Genomic DNA, 18823 nt, shown 5'->3' on the forward strand with positions numbered 1-18823 from the left:
TGCGACCCTCGAGTGAGCAGTCAAAAGCCGCCACATTCAACGTGTGGAAAAAACAACCCGTAGCAATGTTTTCTACATGAAAAATGCAGACTTGGCAACCCTGATTCAGAAACATCACTCAATATTCCTGCCAGTAGTTAATAGTTAATAACTAACTGTAGTTTTTATTTCTGCAAGCATCTTTAATAAACAAGAATAAAGGATTAGCTGTTAACCAAAGCTTAACCCCCCAGAGACCGCAAGTGCCCAGATGTCTGTGTGTCTTTGTCTTTTTGTAACAATGCTGAGATAAAAATCAGGCAAATCAAAGGACAGAAGGAACTGCAGAACAGGTTACCTCTCTGTCTGTTTCTCCTGTAGCTGCCATTGAATGCTTACTATCTGTGTTTTAATCTCTCTATAGCACTGATATCCTGAAAATGTCTTTGATGTGGAAGAATGTTGATGAAGGATCAGAGAAAACATGCTCGCATTTACATACACACAGAACTGCTATAAAACGGTGATTCGGATGTTTAACAGATTGAGTGCTTCACTGCTTGACTGACTGCAAATTTTCCAATTCTGCCGAATGAGTTTGAAGGAATTCAAGAAATTACAGTCTCTCTCATTAAATATTTTTTTTAATAAAATAAATACAAATTTCTTATTTTTACAGAAAATCTACAATGTACAAAGAAATCCTTGCAATGTTATTGTGAATACACCAGAATAATGGATTACACAAATATAAGATATATTTCTTTTTGCTAGTCAAAGTGTCGTGAACTCTTCAAACCGAGTGCGGAGAATTTTTTCAGTATCAAACTCATTGATTTCCGTCCATTTCTGCATTTATGTTATCCAAACAGGAATAAATAGCTATCTGACCAAAAGATTAAAAAGACTAGAAATGTATTATTGAGGTAAATTGAGACTTTCCCAGCAGTTCAACCCTTCCCCCACAGTTTTTCTCTGTGCCAGAGCCGATGAGTTTTTGCCACTACTTATCACTCAGGTTTTCTGTGGGGTGCCTTCAGGGCCTCACCACAGGGTTCTTTGTTTTACAGCAATTCATTTACTCTTTCAGATGTATCAGTCAATGGAAAAATCTTCACTATTCCTTATTCCTTCACTCCAGCTCTTCTTTCTTCACTCTCATGGCATCCAAACTGCACTCAAGAGAGGATTATCCACTCGCTCTACTCTTAAAAAGAGCATATAAATGTTGAGAGACCAATGCACCGTTTTTCTCTCGTGATTGTTATGTGGTGCGTCACTTGCAGACATATCTCTCAACAGTACGGTTGCAGGTTTTGCAGGAGACGTAACAGCACCAGTGATATTTACACTGACAACGTTCCACCAGCACCTCTGTGTAGGCATTGTATCCCCGTCCACAGCACATGAGCCCACAGCTATCGCTGCCTATCCCGGTCTTATTACACTGCCTGCAGAGAGAACAGAGAGGTTAGGATCTGATTTAGGATCAGTGTTTGCATTATACCATGTGCGTGAATGCTTGCCTGAGAATCAGTATGAAAATGTTTAAAAAAACGAAGTAGCGAAATTTTTATTTTCCCCAATGGTGACGTATAACTGAGTGAAAAGGCTTCTGAAATGAAAAAAAGTAGGGCGGGACTTGAATTCGTCCATTGGGAATTGATTGGATCGTTTAAAGTTGGGTCATGTTGCTAATCGCTAACCACTGCAATCTTTTCCCGAACCCCACCCACCTGCCGTACCATATGACCGGAAGTAAAGAGAGATCGTTTTGAGATGATTTGCATTTTTGAATGAAGATTATGAGGGCACATTAATTAAAAAAATAATAATAAAGCTCACAGATAAGTCATTTGTAGAAATAACCACAATATTCCCTAAAAATTACAGTTTTTCCATTTTAATTTCATTTCGACTTTAACTAGTTCCATTCATTAGCCTCTCAATATTTTCTTTGAATGTTTGTCTCATCTGTCTGATAAGTGATAATCCCTCGTTCACAATAGTGACTGAGAAGCTCATTAGTTAATATCTTTAATGATCATGTATATCTCACCTGTCTATGGTTCCAAATGACCCCTGCTTGGCGCTTTGTGCGCAGTAATCAGATGAGCTGACCAGGTAGACAAGTTCATTCTCTCCTACCGGCCTCACCTCCATCTCCCGTGGAACCAGCTGTCGACGGGTGCCTATCTGACGTGGAATGACCTTTGTGGCCGACAGATATTTCGATTTGAGGTCGGCGGAGATGGAGCTGATGTCCTGAAGGCCCTTCCAGCAGGTCTTTACAGAGCAAGACCCAGAAACACCATGGCATTTGCACTTCATCTCTAAAGAATCCATAAGTGCCTAAACAAAACCAAGAACAAACCGTTAACAACCAAAACTTCTCAAATGAATGAAATATTAATAGTACTTGTTGTTAACTATAACGCAATTAAAATAGAATTAATAAAATGATGACAGAAAGTAAGAAATGTAGTATTAACGGAAGGGAAGGAGATAAATAGATAAATAGTGAGTTGTTCAGATGTGAAGTTACCTGTCTTCCCACAGCATTGTTGTGTAGCTGCATGAGTCTAAACGCCTGTGGTCCAGAGCGGCGATTCCTCATGGGCGCGTCTGAGAAAGCTGAACCCATCTGCAGACCATAGCGAACATTATCTCCACAGCCACCCCATCTAAAGTCCGGGGCCGCCTGCTCTGAGGGTGCTGGTGCGCAGGAACAGCTTGGAAGTTCTCCGGATGCACAGGCGCGTGCAATGACATGACTGACCACTGCAGCGGCCAGAGAAAATACAAATGCTGTCTCACGGGTCCCTGCATAGACATGACACTGTTAAAACACCTTTGGAACCATTGGCAACAATCATTTTTAATGTCTGCAAACGTATATCCTTCTATTTTCTGTCTATGCTCTGCAATTTAATACTTTTAAATTTGTGAGAGCCTGTCCCATTGGGTTTTTCACAAATTTCTAGAGAACCGTGTACCAGATAGCAAATATAATGCACACATGCAAATGTGGTATGTACAACAAAGCTCAATTTTAATGGGAGCATCTTTTATTATTAGCTACATTTTTTAAAAGCACACTGAGCATCATCCTGGCTGTCAGTGAAATATTTTTTACTATTTGGCTATTACATGACATGGTATGCCCAGCAGGAAAACACTGCGGTCAAGCCAGCCGCCACTCCGAAAAAGACGGTCAAACTAGCCCCCCGTTTTTTTTCTGTGTGCACATAAATGAGACATTACGGTAAACGCACGAGAGGAATGATTTCAAAATAAAAGTTTCTCACTTAATCTGCTGATATTTCTGTTGAATTATGTGTCTCTTTTAAGTCATTGCTAGGGTATTATGGGTGGTTGCTAGGCTGTTTCTCTTGCATTCTGTGTGGTTGCTAGGGTTCTATAAATGGTTGCTAGGCTGTTTTTGTTGCATTATGTGTCTGTTTTAAGTAATTGCTAGGGTATTATGGGTGGTTGCTAGGCTGTTTCTCTTGCATTCTGTGTGGTTGCTAGGGTTCTATAAGTGGTTGCTAGGGTGTTTCTGTTGCATTCTGTTTGGTTGCTAGGGTTCTATAAGTGGTTGCTAGGCTGTTTCTGTTGCATTCTGTTTGGTTGTTAGGCTGTTTATGTTGCATTATGTGTCTGTTTTAAGTAATTGCTAGGGTATTATGGGTGGTTGCTAGGCTGTTTCTCTTGCATTCTGTGTGGTTGCTAGGGTTCTATAAATGGTTGCTAGGCTGTTTTTGTTGCATTATGTGTCTGTTTTAAGTAATTGCTAGGGTATTATGGGTGGTTGCTAGGCTGTTTCTCTTGCATTCTGTGTGGTTGCTAGGGTTCTATAAGTGGTTGCTAGGGTGTTTCTGTTGCATTCTGTTTGGTTGCTAGGCTGTTTCTGTTGCATTCTGTGTCTGTTTTAAGTCATTGCTAGGGTGTTATGGGTGGTTGCTAGGTGGTCTCTCTTGCATTCTGTGTGGTTGTTAGGCTGTTGCTAAGGTTCTTTAAGTTGTTGCTAGGGTATTATGGGTGGTTGCTAGGTTGCTTCTCTTGCATTCTGTGTGGTTGCTAGGCTGTTACTAGGGTTTTATGCGTGGTTGCTAGGTTGTTATTGTTGCATTCTGGTTGATGCTGTGCTATTGTTAGGGCTTTTTAAGTGGTTGCTAGGGTATAGCTTTGGTTTTCTATGCGATTGCTAGACTGTTGCTAGGGTATTATGGGTGGTTGCTAGGCTGTTTCTATTGCATTCTGTGTGGTTGCTAGGGTTCTATAAGTGGTTGCTAGGCTGTTTCTGTTGCATTATGTGTCTGTTTTGAGTCATTGCTAGGGTATTATGGGTGGTTGCTAGGCGGTTTCTCTTGCATTCTGTGTGGTTGCTAGGGTTCTATAAGTGGTTGCTAGGCTGTTTCTGTTGCATTATGTGTCTGTTTTAAGTCATTGCTAGGGTATTATGGGTGGTTGCTAGGCTGTTTCTGTAGCATTCTGTTTGGTTGCTAGGCTTTTTCTGTTGCATTCTGTGTCTGTTTTAAGTCATTGCTAGGGTATTATGGGTGGTTGCTAGGCGGTCTCTCTTGCATTCTGTGTGGTTGCTAGGCTGTTGCTAGGGTTCTTTAAATTGTTGCTAGGGTATTATGGGTGGTTGCTAGGTTGTTTCTCTTGCATTCTGTGTGGTTGCTAGGCTGTTACTAGGGTTTTATGCGTGGTTGCTAGGTTGTTTTTGTTGCATTCTGGTTGATGCTGTGCTATTGTTAGGGCTTTTTAAGTGGTTGCTAGGGTATAGCTTTGGTTTTCTATATGATTGCTAGACTGTTGCTAGGGTATATGGGTGGTTGCTAGTCTGTTTCTGTTGCATTCTGTGTCTGTTTAAGTCATTGCTAGGGTATTATTGGTGGCTGCTAGGCTGTTTCTATTGCATTCTGTGTCTGTTAAAAGTCATTGCTAGGGTATTATGGGTGGTTGCAGGGCTTTATCTGTTGCATTTTGCATGGTTGCTAGGCTGTTTCTATTGCATTCTGGGTCTGTTTTAATTCATTGCTAGGGTATTATGGGTGGTTGCTAGGCTATTCTGTTGCATTATGTGTCTGTTTAAGCCGTTGCTAGGGTATTATGGGTGGTTGCTATGATGTTTCTGTTACATTCTGTGTCTATTTTAAATCATTGCTAGGCTATTTCTATTGCATTCTAAGTCGTTGCTAGGGTATTGTGGGTGGTTGCTAGGCTGTTTCTATTGCATTCTGTGTCAGTTTAAAGTCATTGCTAGGGTATTATAGGTGGTTGCTAGGCTGTTTCTATTGCATTCTGTGTCTGTTTTAAATCGTAGCTAGGGATTTATGGGTGGTTGCTAGGCTGTTTCTGTTGCATTCTGTGTCTCTTTTAAATCATCGCTAGGGTATTGTGGTTGTTTGCTAGGCTATTTCTATTGCATTATGTGTGGTTGCTAGGCTGTTACTAAGGTTTTTTAAAATGGTTTTCTCTGTGATTGCTAGACTGTTGTTAGGCTATATGGGTTGTATAGGCTGCTGTTCTGGCATTCTTTCTGGTTTCTAGGTTGTTGTTGTGGAATTCTGGTTGGTTGCTATGCTATTGCTCTTGTTTTCTGGGTGATTGCTAGACTGTTGATAGGGTTTTATTGGTTATTGCTAGGCTGTTGTTGAGATATTATGGTGGATTACTATAAAGTTGCTAGCATATTAAGGGTGGTTGTTAGGCTGTTGCTGTGACATTCTATGTGATTGCTGGGCTGTTGCTAGGCTACGGTATTTAAATTGGTTGCTAGGATATTATGTTTTCTTGGTGATTGCGACGTTGAGGCTGTGTCTTTCTAAATGATTGATAGGCCTTTGCTAGGGTATTTTAGGTGGTTTATTAAATTGCTAGGCTGTTCAGGGTAGTTAACACAGAACTGTTATGCATATAATAGAGAGTCAGTGAGTGAATGATTGGTAGTTGATTCAGCATTATGGGTGGCTGTTAGTGTTACTAGATGCTGGGTTGTTCAGGGGATTGACAGAGCATTGCTATATAGTTGATAGGGTATTTAAATGAGAAGGCTCTAAAATATCCAACACATGCTGTATTTTTATATATTTAGTTAGATGTTAAAGGAACTACATGTTTCCAAAGAATCATTCCATCTCTGAATGATGGTACACCATCTCAGGTTGTCACTCATGCAGTATCAACACAGTCTGATATGCTGTTTTTAAAATAGACACCTCTAAGATGTCCTATACACTCTGTATTTTCTATACATTCAGTTAGATATTAAAAGAAAACTACCTGTTTCCACAGAATCATTCTACTTCTGAATGATAGTACAACATCTCAGGTTGTCACCCCTGCAGTATCATCACAGTCTGATATGCTGTTTTTAAAATAGAGAGTTCGAAAATGTCCTATACATTCAGTTAGATGTTAAAGGGAAACCACCTGTTTGCGCAGAATAATTTCACCTCAGAGTGACAGTATCCCACCTCAATGTGTCACTCACACAATATCAAGTCAATAATTTGCACAGAATAATTTCACTTCAGAGTGACAGTATCCTACCTCAAGGTGTCACAGACAACATATCAGACCAATCTGATATGGAGTTTGTAAAATACAGCTCTCCAACATAACCTAAATACATATTTATTTCTATAAGATCAAATACATGTTTATTTCTATAAGATCAAATACATGTGCAAAGGAAACTACCTGTTTGCACAGAATGATTTTACTTCAGAGTGACAGTGTACCACCCCAAGGTGTCACTCACAACATATCAGGCCAATCTGATATGGAGTTTGTAAAATACAGCTCTCTGAAATAACCTAAATACATGTTTATTTCTATTAAATCAAATAGATGTTTAAAGGAAACTATCTGTTTGCACAAAATAATTTCACTTCAGAGTGACAGTATACCACCTCAATATGTCACTCACACCGTATCAGGCCAATCTGATATGGAGTTTGTAAAATATAGCTCTCCAAAATAACCCAAATACACATTTATTTTTATAAGATCAAATAGATGTTTAAAGGAAACTACCTGTTTGCACAGAATAATTTCACTTCAGAGTGACAGTATACCACCTCATTGTGTCACTCACACTGTATCAGGCCAATCTGATATAGAGTTTGTAAAATACAGCTCCCAAAATAGCATAAATACTTGATTGTTTCTATAAGATAAAAGAGGTGCTTAAAGGAAACTACCTGTTTGCACAGAATTATTTTACCTCAGAGTGACAGTATACCACCTCAATATGTCACTCACACCGTATCAGGCCAATCTGATATGGAGTTTGTAAAATATAGCTCTCCAAAATAACCCAAATACACATTTATTTTTATAAGATCAAATAGATGTTTAAAGGAAACTACCTGTTTGCACAGAATAATTTCACTTCAGAGTGACAGTATACCACCTCATTGTGTCACTCACACTGTATCAGGCCAATCTGATATAGAGTTTGTAAAATACAGCTCTCCAAAATAGCATAAATACTTGATTGTTTCTATAAGATAAAAGAGGTGCTTAAAGGAAACTACCTGTTTGCACAGAATTATTTTACCTCAGAGTGACAGTATACCACCTCAATGTGTCACTTACATTGTATCAGGCCAATCTGATATAGAGTTTGTAAAATATAGCTCTCCAAAAAACCCAAATACACGTTTATTTTTATAAGATCAAATAGATGTTTAAAGGAAACTACCTGTTTGCACAAAATAATTTCACTTCAGAGTGACAGTATACCACCTCAATATGTCACTCACACCGTATCAGGCCAATCTGATATGGAGTTTGTAAAATATAGCTCTCCAAAATATCATAAATACTTGATTGTTTCTATAAGATCAAATAGGTGCCTAATGGAAACTACCTGTTTGCACAGAATGATTTTACCTCAGAGTGACAGTATACCATCTGAGGGTGTCACTCACACCGTATCAGGCCAATCTGATATGGAGTTTGTAAAATACAGCTCTCCAAAATATCATAAATACTTGATTGTTTCTATAAGATCAAATAGGTGCCTAATGGAAACTACCTGTTTGCACAGAATGATTTTACCTCAGAGTGACAGTATACCACCTTAATGTGTCACTCACACCGTATCAGGCCAATCTGATATGGAGTTTGTAAAATACAGCTCTCCAAAATAACCTAAATACACGTTTATTTCTATAAGATCAAATTAGGGCTGCACGATTAATCGTTTTAAAACCGAAATCGCGATGTGAATGGATGCGATTTTCGAATCGCAAGAGCTGCGATTATTTCGATTCAAAACTATCAAATATAACAATCATCTAGTACGCAGTTTTTGACAGTTACGTTTTGACATTTTACGTTTGATGCAGTTTAAACCAATAGAGGGCATTAACACTGATGTGCTGACAACACGTCAGATAACACCATTGCGCGAGCAGCAGTTCAACTCCTCAACAAAGTGTACGGCCATATGATTTCCGCGATGCGGAAAACACGGACAGCATCGCGAAATGCATACAAATGGAATTAACTGCACAACGCGGAATGTCATGAAGTTGGCAGATTTTGGATTCAGTCATTTTAAAAACCCATTATAACTCATTAACCTGCAAATGAAAGGACAGAAATGCGCGAAAACATTTCCCTTTTGTGTAATGTTGGGCTTAAAGAAAGATGTCTATATACGTCCGTTTCTCGTCATGCATCGCAAACAATGACAAGCGCCTCATCAGACTATAAGCAGGTTTCATTAAAGCCCGGAACACAGCAGACGAAAGAGGTACATTATACTTTATGTATAATGTTTATCAGTATATTAAAGCAGAGCAGTTTTAAAGCTGTCTTGGGTCTTAAAATGACAGACAGTAACCTGGTGCTTTCTGTGTCAGAAATGTTTATTACACACCAAAAATTAAAATCACTCCTTACTCTTTACTGAACAAGCTTCTGCAGCTCCACATTTAAAATCCTACAGTGAGGAATGTGCAGTGTTTTATTTGTATTTTTTGCTTATGTTAAATCATAGATTCTAATAACTAATATATTTACATTTATGACAGATGCCTGAAAAGTAAAACAAGATGAGTATAGTCTTATGATTAAAAGAAAAAACTAAACATTTGCTTGTCAGAAGCATTGTTGTAGTGACAGCCAAAATACGTTGGCCTATATGTTATTTTAAATAAAACTTATTAAATTGTATTTTAATGTTCTTAGATTAAAAAAAAGTTGGTCTGCAGAAGAGCAAAGTCCTGCAGACAACTTGGCACAATGTTTAAGAGGTTTTAAATAAACAGTAGCACAGCATCTTTCTTTGGTGCTATTAAAACCACCACAACAAACCTGGATGTAGCTCTTTTATTATATACAAATGAATCACACTTTAAATCGCGAATCGCAATTTTGATCAGAAAAATCCCAATTAGATTTTTTCTCCGAATCGTGCAGCCCTAGATTAAATACCTGTTTAAAGGAAACTACCTGTTTGCACAAAATAATTTCACTTCAGAGTGACAGTATACCACCTTAATGTGTCACTCACACCGTATCAGGCCAATCCGATATGGGGTTTGTAAAATACAGCTATCCAAAATATCATAAATACTTGATTGTTTCTATAAGATCAAATAGGTGCCTAATGGAAACTACCTGTTTGCACAGAATGATTTTACCTCAGAGTGACAGTATACCATCTGAGGGTGTCACTTACACTGTATCAGGCCAATCTGATATAGAGTTTGTAAAATATAGCTCTCCAAAATAACCTAAATACATGTTTATTTCTCTGAGATCATATAGGTGCTTAAAGGAAACTACCTGTTTGCACAGAATGATTTTACCTCAGAGTGACAGTATACCATCTGAGGGTGTCACTTACACCGTATCAGGCCAATCTGATATGCACTTTATAAAATATAGCTCTCCAAAATAATCTAAATACACGTTTATTTCTATAAGATCAAATACCTGTTTAAAAGAAACTACCAGTTTGCATAAAATAATTTCACTTCAGAGGGACAGTATCCCATCTCAGGGTATCAGTCACAACATATCAGGACAATCTGATATAGAGTTTGTAAAATACAGCTCTCCAAAATATCATAAATACTTGATTATTTCTATAAGATCAAATAGGTGCTTAAAGGAAACTACCTGTTTGCACAGAATGATTTTACCTCAGAGTGACAGTATACCATCTGAGGGTGTCACTTACACCGTATCAGGCCAATCTGATATGCACTTTATAAAATATAGCTCTCCAAAATAACCTAAATACACGTTTATTTCTATAAGATCAAATACCTGTTTAAAGGAAACTACCAGTTTGCATAAAATAATTTCACTTCAGAGTGACAGTATACCACCTCAATGTGTCACTCACACTGTATCAGGCCAATCTGATATAAAGTTTGTAAAATACAGCTCTCCAAAATAACCTAAATACATGTTTATTTCTATGAGATCAAATAGGTGCTTATAGGAAATACCTGTTTGCACAGAATAATTTCACTTCAGAGGGACAGTATCCCATCTCAGGGTATCAGTCACAACATATCAGGACAATCTGATATAGAGTTTGTAAAATACAGCTCTCCAAAATATCATAAATACTTGATTATTTCTATAAGATCAAATAGGTGCTTAAAGGAAACTACCTGTTTGCACAGAATGATTTTACCTCAGAGTGACAGTATACCATCTGAGGGTGTCACTTACACTGTATCAGGCCAATCTGATATAGAGTTTGTAAAATACAGCTCTCCAAAATAACCTAAATACATGTTTATTTCTATAAGATCAAAAAGGTGCCTAATGGAAACTACCTGTTTGCACAGAATGATTTTACCTCAGAGTGACAGTATACCATCTGAGGGTGTCACTCACACCGTATCAGGCCAATCTGATATGGAGTTTGTAAAATATAGCTCTCCAAAATAGCATAATATTCAATTATTTCTATAAGATCAAATAGATGCTTAAAGGAAACTACCTGTTTGCACATAATAATTTCACTTTAGAGTGACAGTATATCACCTCAAGGTGTCACTCACACAATATCAAGACAATCTGATATGGAGTTAGTAAAATACAGCTCTCCAAAATAACCTAAATACATGTTTATTTCTATAAGATCAAATAGATTTTTAAAGGAAACTACCTGTTTGCAGAGAATAATTTCACTTCAGAATGACAGTATACCACCTCAAGGTGTCACTCACACAATATCAAGTCAATCTGATGCAGAGTTTTTAAAATACAATGTGTATTTAAATTCTTTTGAACAGCTGTATTTTACAAACTCCATATCAGATTGTCCTGATATGTTGTGAGTGATACCCTGAGATGGGATACTGTCCCTCTGAAGTGAAATTATTCCGTGCAAACAGGTAGTTTTCTTTAAGCATCTATTTGATCTTATAGAAATAATTGAGTATCATGCTATTTTGGAGAGCTGTAATTTACAAACTCCATATCAGATTGGCCTGATATGTTGTGAGTAACACCTTGAGGTGTTATACTGTCACTCTGAAGTGAAATCATTCTGTGCAAACAGGTAGTTTCCTTTAAGCACCTATTTTATCTATAGAAACAATGAAGTATTTATGATATTTTGGAGAGCTGTAATTTATAAACTCCATATCAGATTGGCCTGATTTTTGTGAGTGACACCTTGAGGTGGTATACTGTCACTCTGAAGTGAAATTATTCTGTGCAAACAGGTAGTTTCTTTAAACAGGTATTTGATCTTTTAAAAATAAACATGTATTTAGGTTATTTCGGAGAGCTATATTTTACAAACTCCATATCAGATTGGCCTGATACAGTGTAAGTGACACCCTCAGATGGTATACTGTCACTCTGGGGTAAAATCATTCTGTGCAAACAGGTAGTTTCCTTTAAGCACCTATTTGATCTTTTAAAAATAAACATGTATTTAGGTTATTTTGGAGAGCTGTATCTTACAAACTCCATATCAGATTGGCCTGATACGGTGTGAGTGACACATTAAGGTGGTATACTGTCACTCTGAAGTGAAATCATTCTGTGCAAACAGGTAGTTTCCTTTAAGCACCTATTTTATCTTATAGAAACAATCAAGTATTTAGGTTATTTTGGAGAGCTGTATTTTACAAACTCCATATCAGATTGGCCTGATATTTTGTGAGTGACACCTTGAGGTGGTATACTGTCACTCTGAACTGAAATTATTCTGTGCAAACAGGTAGTTTCCTTTAAACAGGCATTTGTTCTTATAGAAATAAACATGTATTTAGGTTATTTTGGAGAGCTATATTTTACAAACTCTATATCAGATTGGCCTGATACGGTGTGAGTGACACCCTCCGATGGTATACTGTCACTCTGAGGTAAAATCATTCTGTGCAAACAGGTAGTTTCCTTTAAGCACCTATTTGATCTTATAAAAATAAACGTGTATTTGGGTTATTTTGGAGAACTGTATTTTACAAACTCCATATCAGATTGACCTGATACAATGTGATTGACACATTGAGGTGGTATACTGTCACTCTGAGGTAAAATCATTCTGTGCAAACAGGTAGTTTCCTTTAAGCACCTATTTTATCTTATAGAAACAATCAAGTATTTATGATATTTTGGAGAGCTGTAATTTATAAACTCCATATCAGATTGGCCTGATATTTTGTGAGTGACACCTTGAGGTGGGATACTGCCACTCTGAAGTGAAATTATTCTGTGCAAACAGGTAGTTTCCTTTAAACAGGTATTTGTTCTTATAGAAATAAACATGTATTTAGGTTATTTTGGAGAGCTGTATTTTACAAACTCCATATCAGATTGGCCTGATACGGTGTGAGTGACACATTGAGTTGGTATACTGTCACTCTGAAGTGAAATTATTTTGTGCAAACAGGTAGTTTACTTTAAACATCTATTTGATTTTATAGAAATAAACATGTATTTAGGTTATTTTGGAGAGCTATATTTTACAAACTCCATATCAGATTGGCCTGATACGGTGTAAGTGACACCCTCAGATGGTATACTGTCACTCTGGGGTAAAATCATTCTGTGCAAACAGGTAGTTTCCTTTAAGCACCTATGTGATCTTATAAAAATAAACGTGTATTTGGGTTATTTTGGAGAACTGTATTTTACAAACTCCATATCAGATTGGCCTGATATGTTGTGAGTGACACATTGTGGTGGTATAACGTCACTCTGAGGTAAAATAATTCTGTGCAAACAGGTAGTTTCCTTTAAGCACCTATTTTATCTTATAGAAACAATCAAGTATTTATGATATTTTGGAGAGCTGTAATTTATAAACTCCATATCAGATTGGCCTGATATTTTGTGAGTGACACCTTGAGGTGGGATACTGTCACTCTGAAGTGAAATTATTCTGTGCAAACAGGTAGTTTCCCTTAAACAGGTATTTGTTCTTATAGAAATAAACATGTATTTAGGTTATTTTGGAGAGCTGTATTTTACAAACTCCATATCAGATTGGCCTGATACAGTGTGAGTGACACATTGAGTTGGTATACTGTCACTCTGAAGTGAAATTATTTTGTGCAAACAGGTAGTTTACTTTAAACATCTATTTGATTTTATAAAAATAAACATGTATTTAGGTTATTTTGGAGAGCTATATTTTACAAACTCCATATCAGATTGGCCTGATACGGTGTAAGTGACACCCTCAGATGGTATACTGTCACTCTGGGGTAAAATCATTCTGTGCAAACAGGTAGTTTCCTTTAAGCACCTATTTGATCTTATAAAAATAAACGTGTATTTGGGGTATTTTGGAGAACTGTATTTTACAAACTCCATATCAGATTGGCCTGATATGTTGTGAGTGACACATTGAGGTGGTATACTGTCACTCTGAGGTAAAATCATTCTGTGCAAACAGGTAGTTTCCTTTAAGCACCTATTTTATCTTATAGAAACAATCAAGTATTTATGATATTTTGGGGAGCTGTAATTTATAAACTCCATATCAGATTGGCCTGATATTTTGTGAGTGACACCTTGAGGTGGTATACTGTCACTCTGAAGTGAAATTATTCTGTGCAAACAGGTAGTTTCCTTTAAACAGGTATTTGTTCTTATAGAAATAAACATGTATTTAAGTTATTTTGGAGAGCTGTATTTTACAAACTCCATATCAGATTGGCCTGATACGGTGTGAGTGACACATTGAGTTGGTATACTGTCACTCTGAAGTGAAATTATTTTGTGCAAACAGGTAGTTTCCTTTAAACATCTATTTGATTTTATAGAAATAAACATGTATTTAGGTTATTTTGGAGAGCTATATTTTACAAACTCCATATCAGATTGGCCTGATATGGTGTAAGTGACACCCTCCGATGGTATACTGTCACTCTGGGGTAAAATCATTCTGTGCAAACAGGTAGTTTCCTTTAAGCACCTATTTGATCTTATAAAAATAAACGTGTATTTGGGTTATTTTGGAGAGCTATATTTTACAAACTCCATATCAGATTGGCCTGATACGGTGTAAGTGACACCCTCCGATGGTATACTGTCACTCTGAGGTAAAATCATTCTGTGCAAACAGGTAGTTTCCTTTAAGCACCTATTTGATCTTATAAAAATAAACGTGTATTTGGGTTATTTTGGAGAGCTATATTTTACAAAGTGCATATCAGATTGGCCTGATACGGTGTAAGTGACACTCTCAGATGGTATACTGTCACTCTGGGGTAAAATCATTCTGTGCAAACAGGTAGTTTCCTTTAAGCACCTATTTGATCTTATAAAAATAAACGTGTATTTGGGTTATTTTGGAGAGCTATATTTTACAAACTCCATATCAGATTGGCCTGATACGGTGTAAGTGACACCCTTGGATGGTATACTGTCACTCTGAGGTAAAATCATTCTGTGCAAACAGGTAGTTTTCTTTTAATATCTAACTAAATGTATAGAAAATACAGAGTGTATAGGACATCTTAGAGGTGTCTATTTTAAAAACAGCATATCAGACTGTGATGATACTGCATGAGTGACAACCTGAGATGGTGTACCATCTTTCAGAGATGGAATGATTCTTTGGAAACAGGTAGTTCCTTTAACATCTAACTAAATATATAAAAATACAGCATGTGTTGGATATTTTAGAACCTTCTCATTTAAATACCATATCAACTATATAGCAATGCTCTGTCAATCCCCTGAAAAACCCAGCAACTAGTAACACTAACAGCCACCCATAATGCTGTAGCAACTACCTATCATTCACTCACTGACTCTCTATTATACGCATAACAGTTCTGTGTTAACTACCCTGAACAGCCTAGCAATTTTATAAACCACCTAAAATACCCTAGCAAAGGTCAACTTCGCAATCACCAAGAAAATATAACAATATCCTAGCAACCAATTTAAATACCGTAGCCTAGCAACAGCCCAGCAATCACATAGAATGTCACAGCAACAGCCTAACAACCACCCTTAATATGCTAGCAACTTCATAGTCATCCACCATAATATCTCAACAACAGCCTAGCAATAACCAATAAAACCCTATCAACAGTCTAGCAATTACCCAGAAAACAAGAGCAATAGCATAGCAACCAACCAGAATTCCACAACAACAACTTAGCAACAACACAGAACCCCAGAGCAACAGCCTAGCAACCGCCATAATTCCCGAGCAACCACAAAGAATGCCAGAACAACAACCTAGCAACCACCCATATAGCTTAGCAACAGTCTAGCAATCACAGAGAAAACCAAAGCTATACTATAGCTACCATTTAAAAAACCTTAGTAACAGCGTAGCAACCACACATAATGCAATAGAAATAGCCTAGCAACCACCCATAATACCCTAGCAATGAATTAAAACAGACCCAGAATGCAACAAAAACAGCCTAGCAACCACCCATAAATCCCTAGCTACGATTTAAAACAGACACAGAATACAATAGAAACAACCTAGCAACCACCCACAATACCCTAGCAACGACTTAGAATGCAATAGAAATAGCCTAGCAACCACCCACAATACCCTAGCAATGATTTAAAACAGACACAGAATGCAACATAAACATCATAGCAACCAACCATAATACCCTAGCAACGACTTAAACAGACACATAATGCAACAGAAATAGCCTAGCAACCACCCATAATACCCTAGCAATGAATTAAAACAGACCCAGAATGCAATAGAAACAGCCTAGCAACCACACAGAATGCAAGAGAAACAGCCTAGCAACCACCCATAATACCCTAGCAATGACTTTTAACAGACACAGAATGCAATAGAAACAGCCTAGCAGCCACCAATAATACCCTAGCAACGACTTAAACAGACACAGAATGCAAAAGAAAAAGACTAGCAACCACCCATATACCCTAGCAACAGTCTAGCAATCACATAGAAAAACAGAGCTATACCCTAGTAACCACTTAAAAAGCCTTAGCAATAGCATAGCAAGCAACCAGAATGCAACAAAAACAACCTAGCAACCACGCATAAAACCCTAGCAACAGCCTAGCAACCACACAGAATGCAAGAGAAACAACCTAGAAACCACCCATAATACCCTAGCAATGACTTAAAACAGACACAGAATGCAACAGAAACAGCCTAGCAACCAAACAGAATGCAACAGAAACAGCCTAGCATCCACCCATATACCCTAGCAACAATCTAGCAATCACATAGAAAACCAAAGATATACCCTAGCACCACTTTAAAAGCCCTAGCAATAGCATAGCAAGCAACCAGAATGCAACAAAAACAACCTAGCAACCACGCATAAAACCCTAGTAACAGCCTAGCAACCACACAGAATGCAAGATAAACAGCCTAGCAGCCACCAATAATACCCTAGCAACGATTTAAACAGACACAGAATGCAAGAGAAACAGACTAGCAACCACCCATATACCCTAGCAACAGTCTAGCAATCGCATACAAAACCAAAGCTATACCCTAGCAACCACTTAAAAAGCCCTAGCAATACCATAGCAAGTAACCAGAATGCAACAAAAACAACCTAGCAACAACGCATACAACCCTAGTAACAGCCTAGCAACCACACAGAATGCAAGAGAGACCGCCTCGCAACCACTCATAATACCCTAGCAATGACTTTAAACAGACACAGAATGCAACAGAATCAGCCTAGCAACCAAACAGAATGCAACAGAAACAGCCTAGCATCCAAACAGAATGCAACAGAAACAGCCTAGCAACCACTTATAGAACCCTAGCAACCACACAGAATGCAAGAGAAACAGCCTAGCAACCACCCATAATACCCTAGCAATTACTTAAAACAGACACATAATGCAACATAAACAGCCTAACAACCAAACAGAATGCAACAGAAACAGCCTAGCAACCACTTATAGAACCCTAGCAACCACACAGAATGCAAGAGAAACAGCCTAGCAACCACCCATAATACCCTAGCAATTACTTAAAACAGACACATAATGCAACAGAAACAGCCTAGCAACCATTTATAGAACCCTAGCAACCACACAGAATGCAAGAGAAACAGCCTAGCAACCACCCATAATACCCTAGCAATTACTTAAAACAGACACATAATGCAACATAAACAGCCTAACAACCAAACAGAATGCAACAGAAACAGCCTAGCAACCACTTATAGAACCCTAGCAACCACACAGAATGCAAGAGAAACAGCCTAGCAACCAACCATAATACCCTAGCAATGCCTTATAACAGACACATAATGCAACAGAAATATCAGCAGATTTAGTGAGAAACTTTTATTTTGAAATCATTCCTCTCGTGCATTTACCGTAATGTCTCATTTATGTGCACACAGAAAAAAAACGGGGGGCTAGTTTGACCGTCTTTTTCGGAGTGGCGGCTGGCTTGACTGCAGTAGGAAAACGTACACATGATGTACCAAAAGCTGCCCAAAATATTTTATTCACCTTTAGCAAGGTCCGGGGTGAAATGAGGCGCGTTCACGATAGAAGAGCAGTTCCAGCGCATGTCGCTAAACGTGCTCTGGCACGCGCTCTTGGTGAGTTTCGCCGCGTGCACTATGCTGTGCATGAGCTCCAGGTTCCGTTTACAGAGCTGCATCTGATCTGGCACGAGCCCGTCCAGCAGTTTACAGTGATGCGTCTGATTCCATCCGACCGAGCTCCCGTTCAACGTTAAACCGCTGCAACAGCCAACAACACATATTTACCACCAATAAATTATGCGTGGAGCTGAAATATACATTTAACTCAACTTTTTGGTATCCAAATCAATTGAAATGTTCGCTTAGAAAAATAACCATGCAGTATAAGTATAAGCTCAGTTAGACCATGGTACATTTGTCTTCAGTGTGGTTTTACTACAAATAAAACCAATGAAACTATAGTTAAACCTTGCTTAATTTTCGTTAAGTGTTCGCATGTCATATTAAAACGTGCCAGGTAATGTTGTTAAGTAAATAAATACTCACAGCCACGATATTCCTGTGCATGGATATATCACACTCAAAGAAGTCGCGATAAATAGAAGAAAAATCCTGTATCCTGTCATTGCTGCCGTTTAGAAATCCTAGTGAAGTTCTGTTATATGTCTTTCACAGTAGCTGTGATACACGCCGATTAGTCAGTCATCCACACTGAGTTGTGATTATGTTGAAGTGAAGCTCTCTCTCTCTCTTTCTTTCATAGCGCAGCTTATGGGGCTCGACCCGCCCCTCAAATGTGGGCGGTAACAATATTCAAGATTGAAGAAGCGCGCGGCCGAGAGAGGTCACGCATAGGGGAACACGAAATCGTTAGCAATTTTATACTGCATTGTTGGTCATAACAAATAAAAGTAATTGTATTACCA

At 37.9% G+C, this 18823-nt stretch overlaps 1 protein-coding gene across 1 annotated transcript; it reads right to left on the reverse strand.

The window, feature by feature from the left end:
- Window positions 1-662: 662 nt before the first annotated feature.
- Window positions 663-18614, reverse strand: wnt11f2 (wnt 11, family member 2). Its single transcript, XM_065293611.2, has 5 exons — window positions 18444-18614; window positions 17920-18155; window positions 2525-2802; window positions 2039-2331; window positions 663-1430 (listed from the first exon to the last, which is right to left on the reverse strand). Exons 1-5 carry the CDS (start codon window positions 18521-18523, stop codon window positions 1256-1258), a joined length of 1062 nt encoding a protein of 353 aa, XP_065149683.2. The 5' UTR covers window positions 18524-18614; the 3' UTR covers window positions 663-1255.
- Between the last annotated feature and the right edge of the window lie 209 nt (window positions 18615-18823).

This window comes from Paramisgurnus dabryanus, chromosome 5, assembly GCF_030506205.2.
Source record: "Paramisgurnus dabryanus chromosome 5, PD_genome_1.1, whole genome shotgun sequence".
NCBI lineage: Eukaryota > Metazoa > Chordata > Actinopteri > Cypriniformes > Cobitidae > Paramisgurnus > Paramisgurnus dabryanus.

Coding starts and splice junctions, on each gene's coding strand:
- wnt11f2 (XM_065293611.2), bottom strand. CDS start 18,523: ATGACAGGATACAGGATTTTTCTTCTATTTATCGCGACTTCTTTGAGT. Junction 2,803..17,919: donor CACCCCGGACCTTGCTAAAG/GTGAATAAAATA, acceptor ATGTCTATGCAG/GGACCCGTGAGACAGCATTT. Junction 1,431..2,038: donor TCATTTGGAACCATAGACAG/GTGAGATATACA, acceptor TTCTCTCTGCAG/GCAGTGTAATAAGACCGGGA.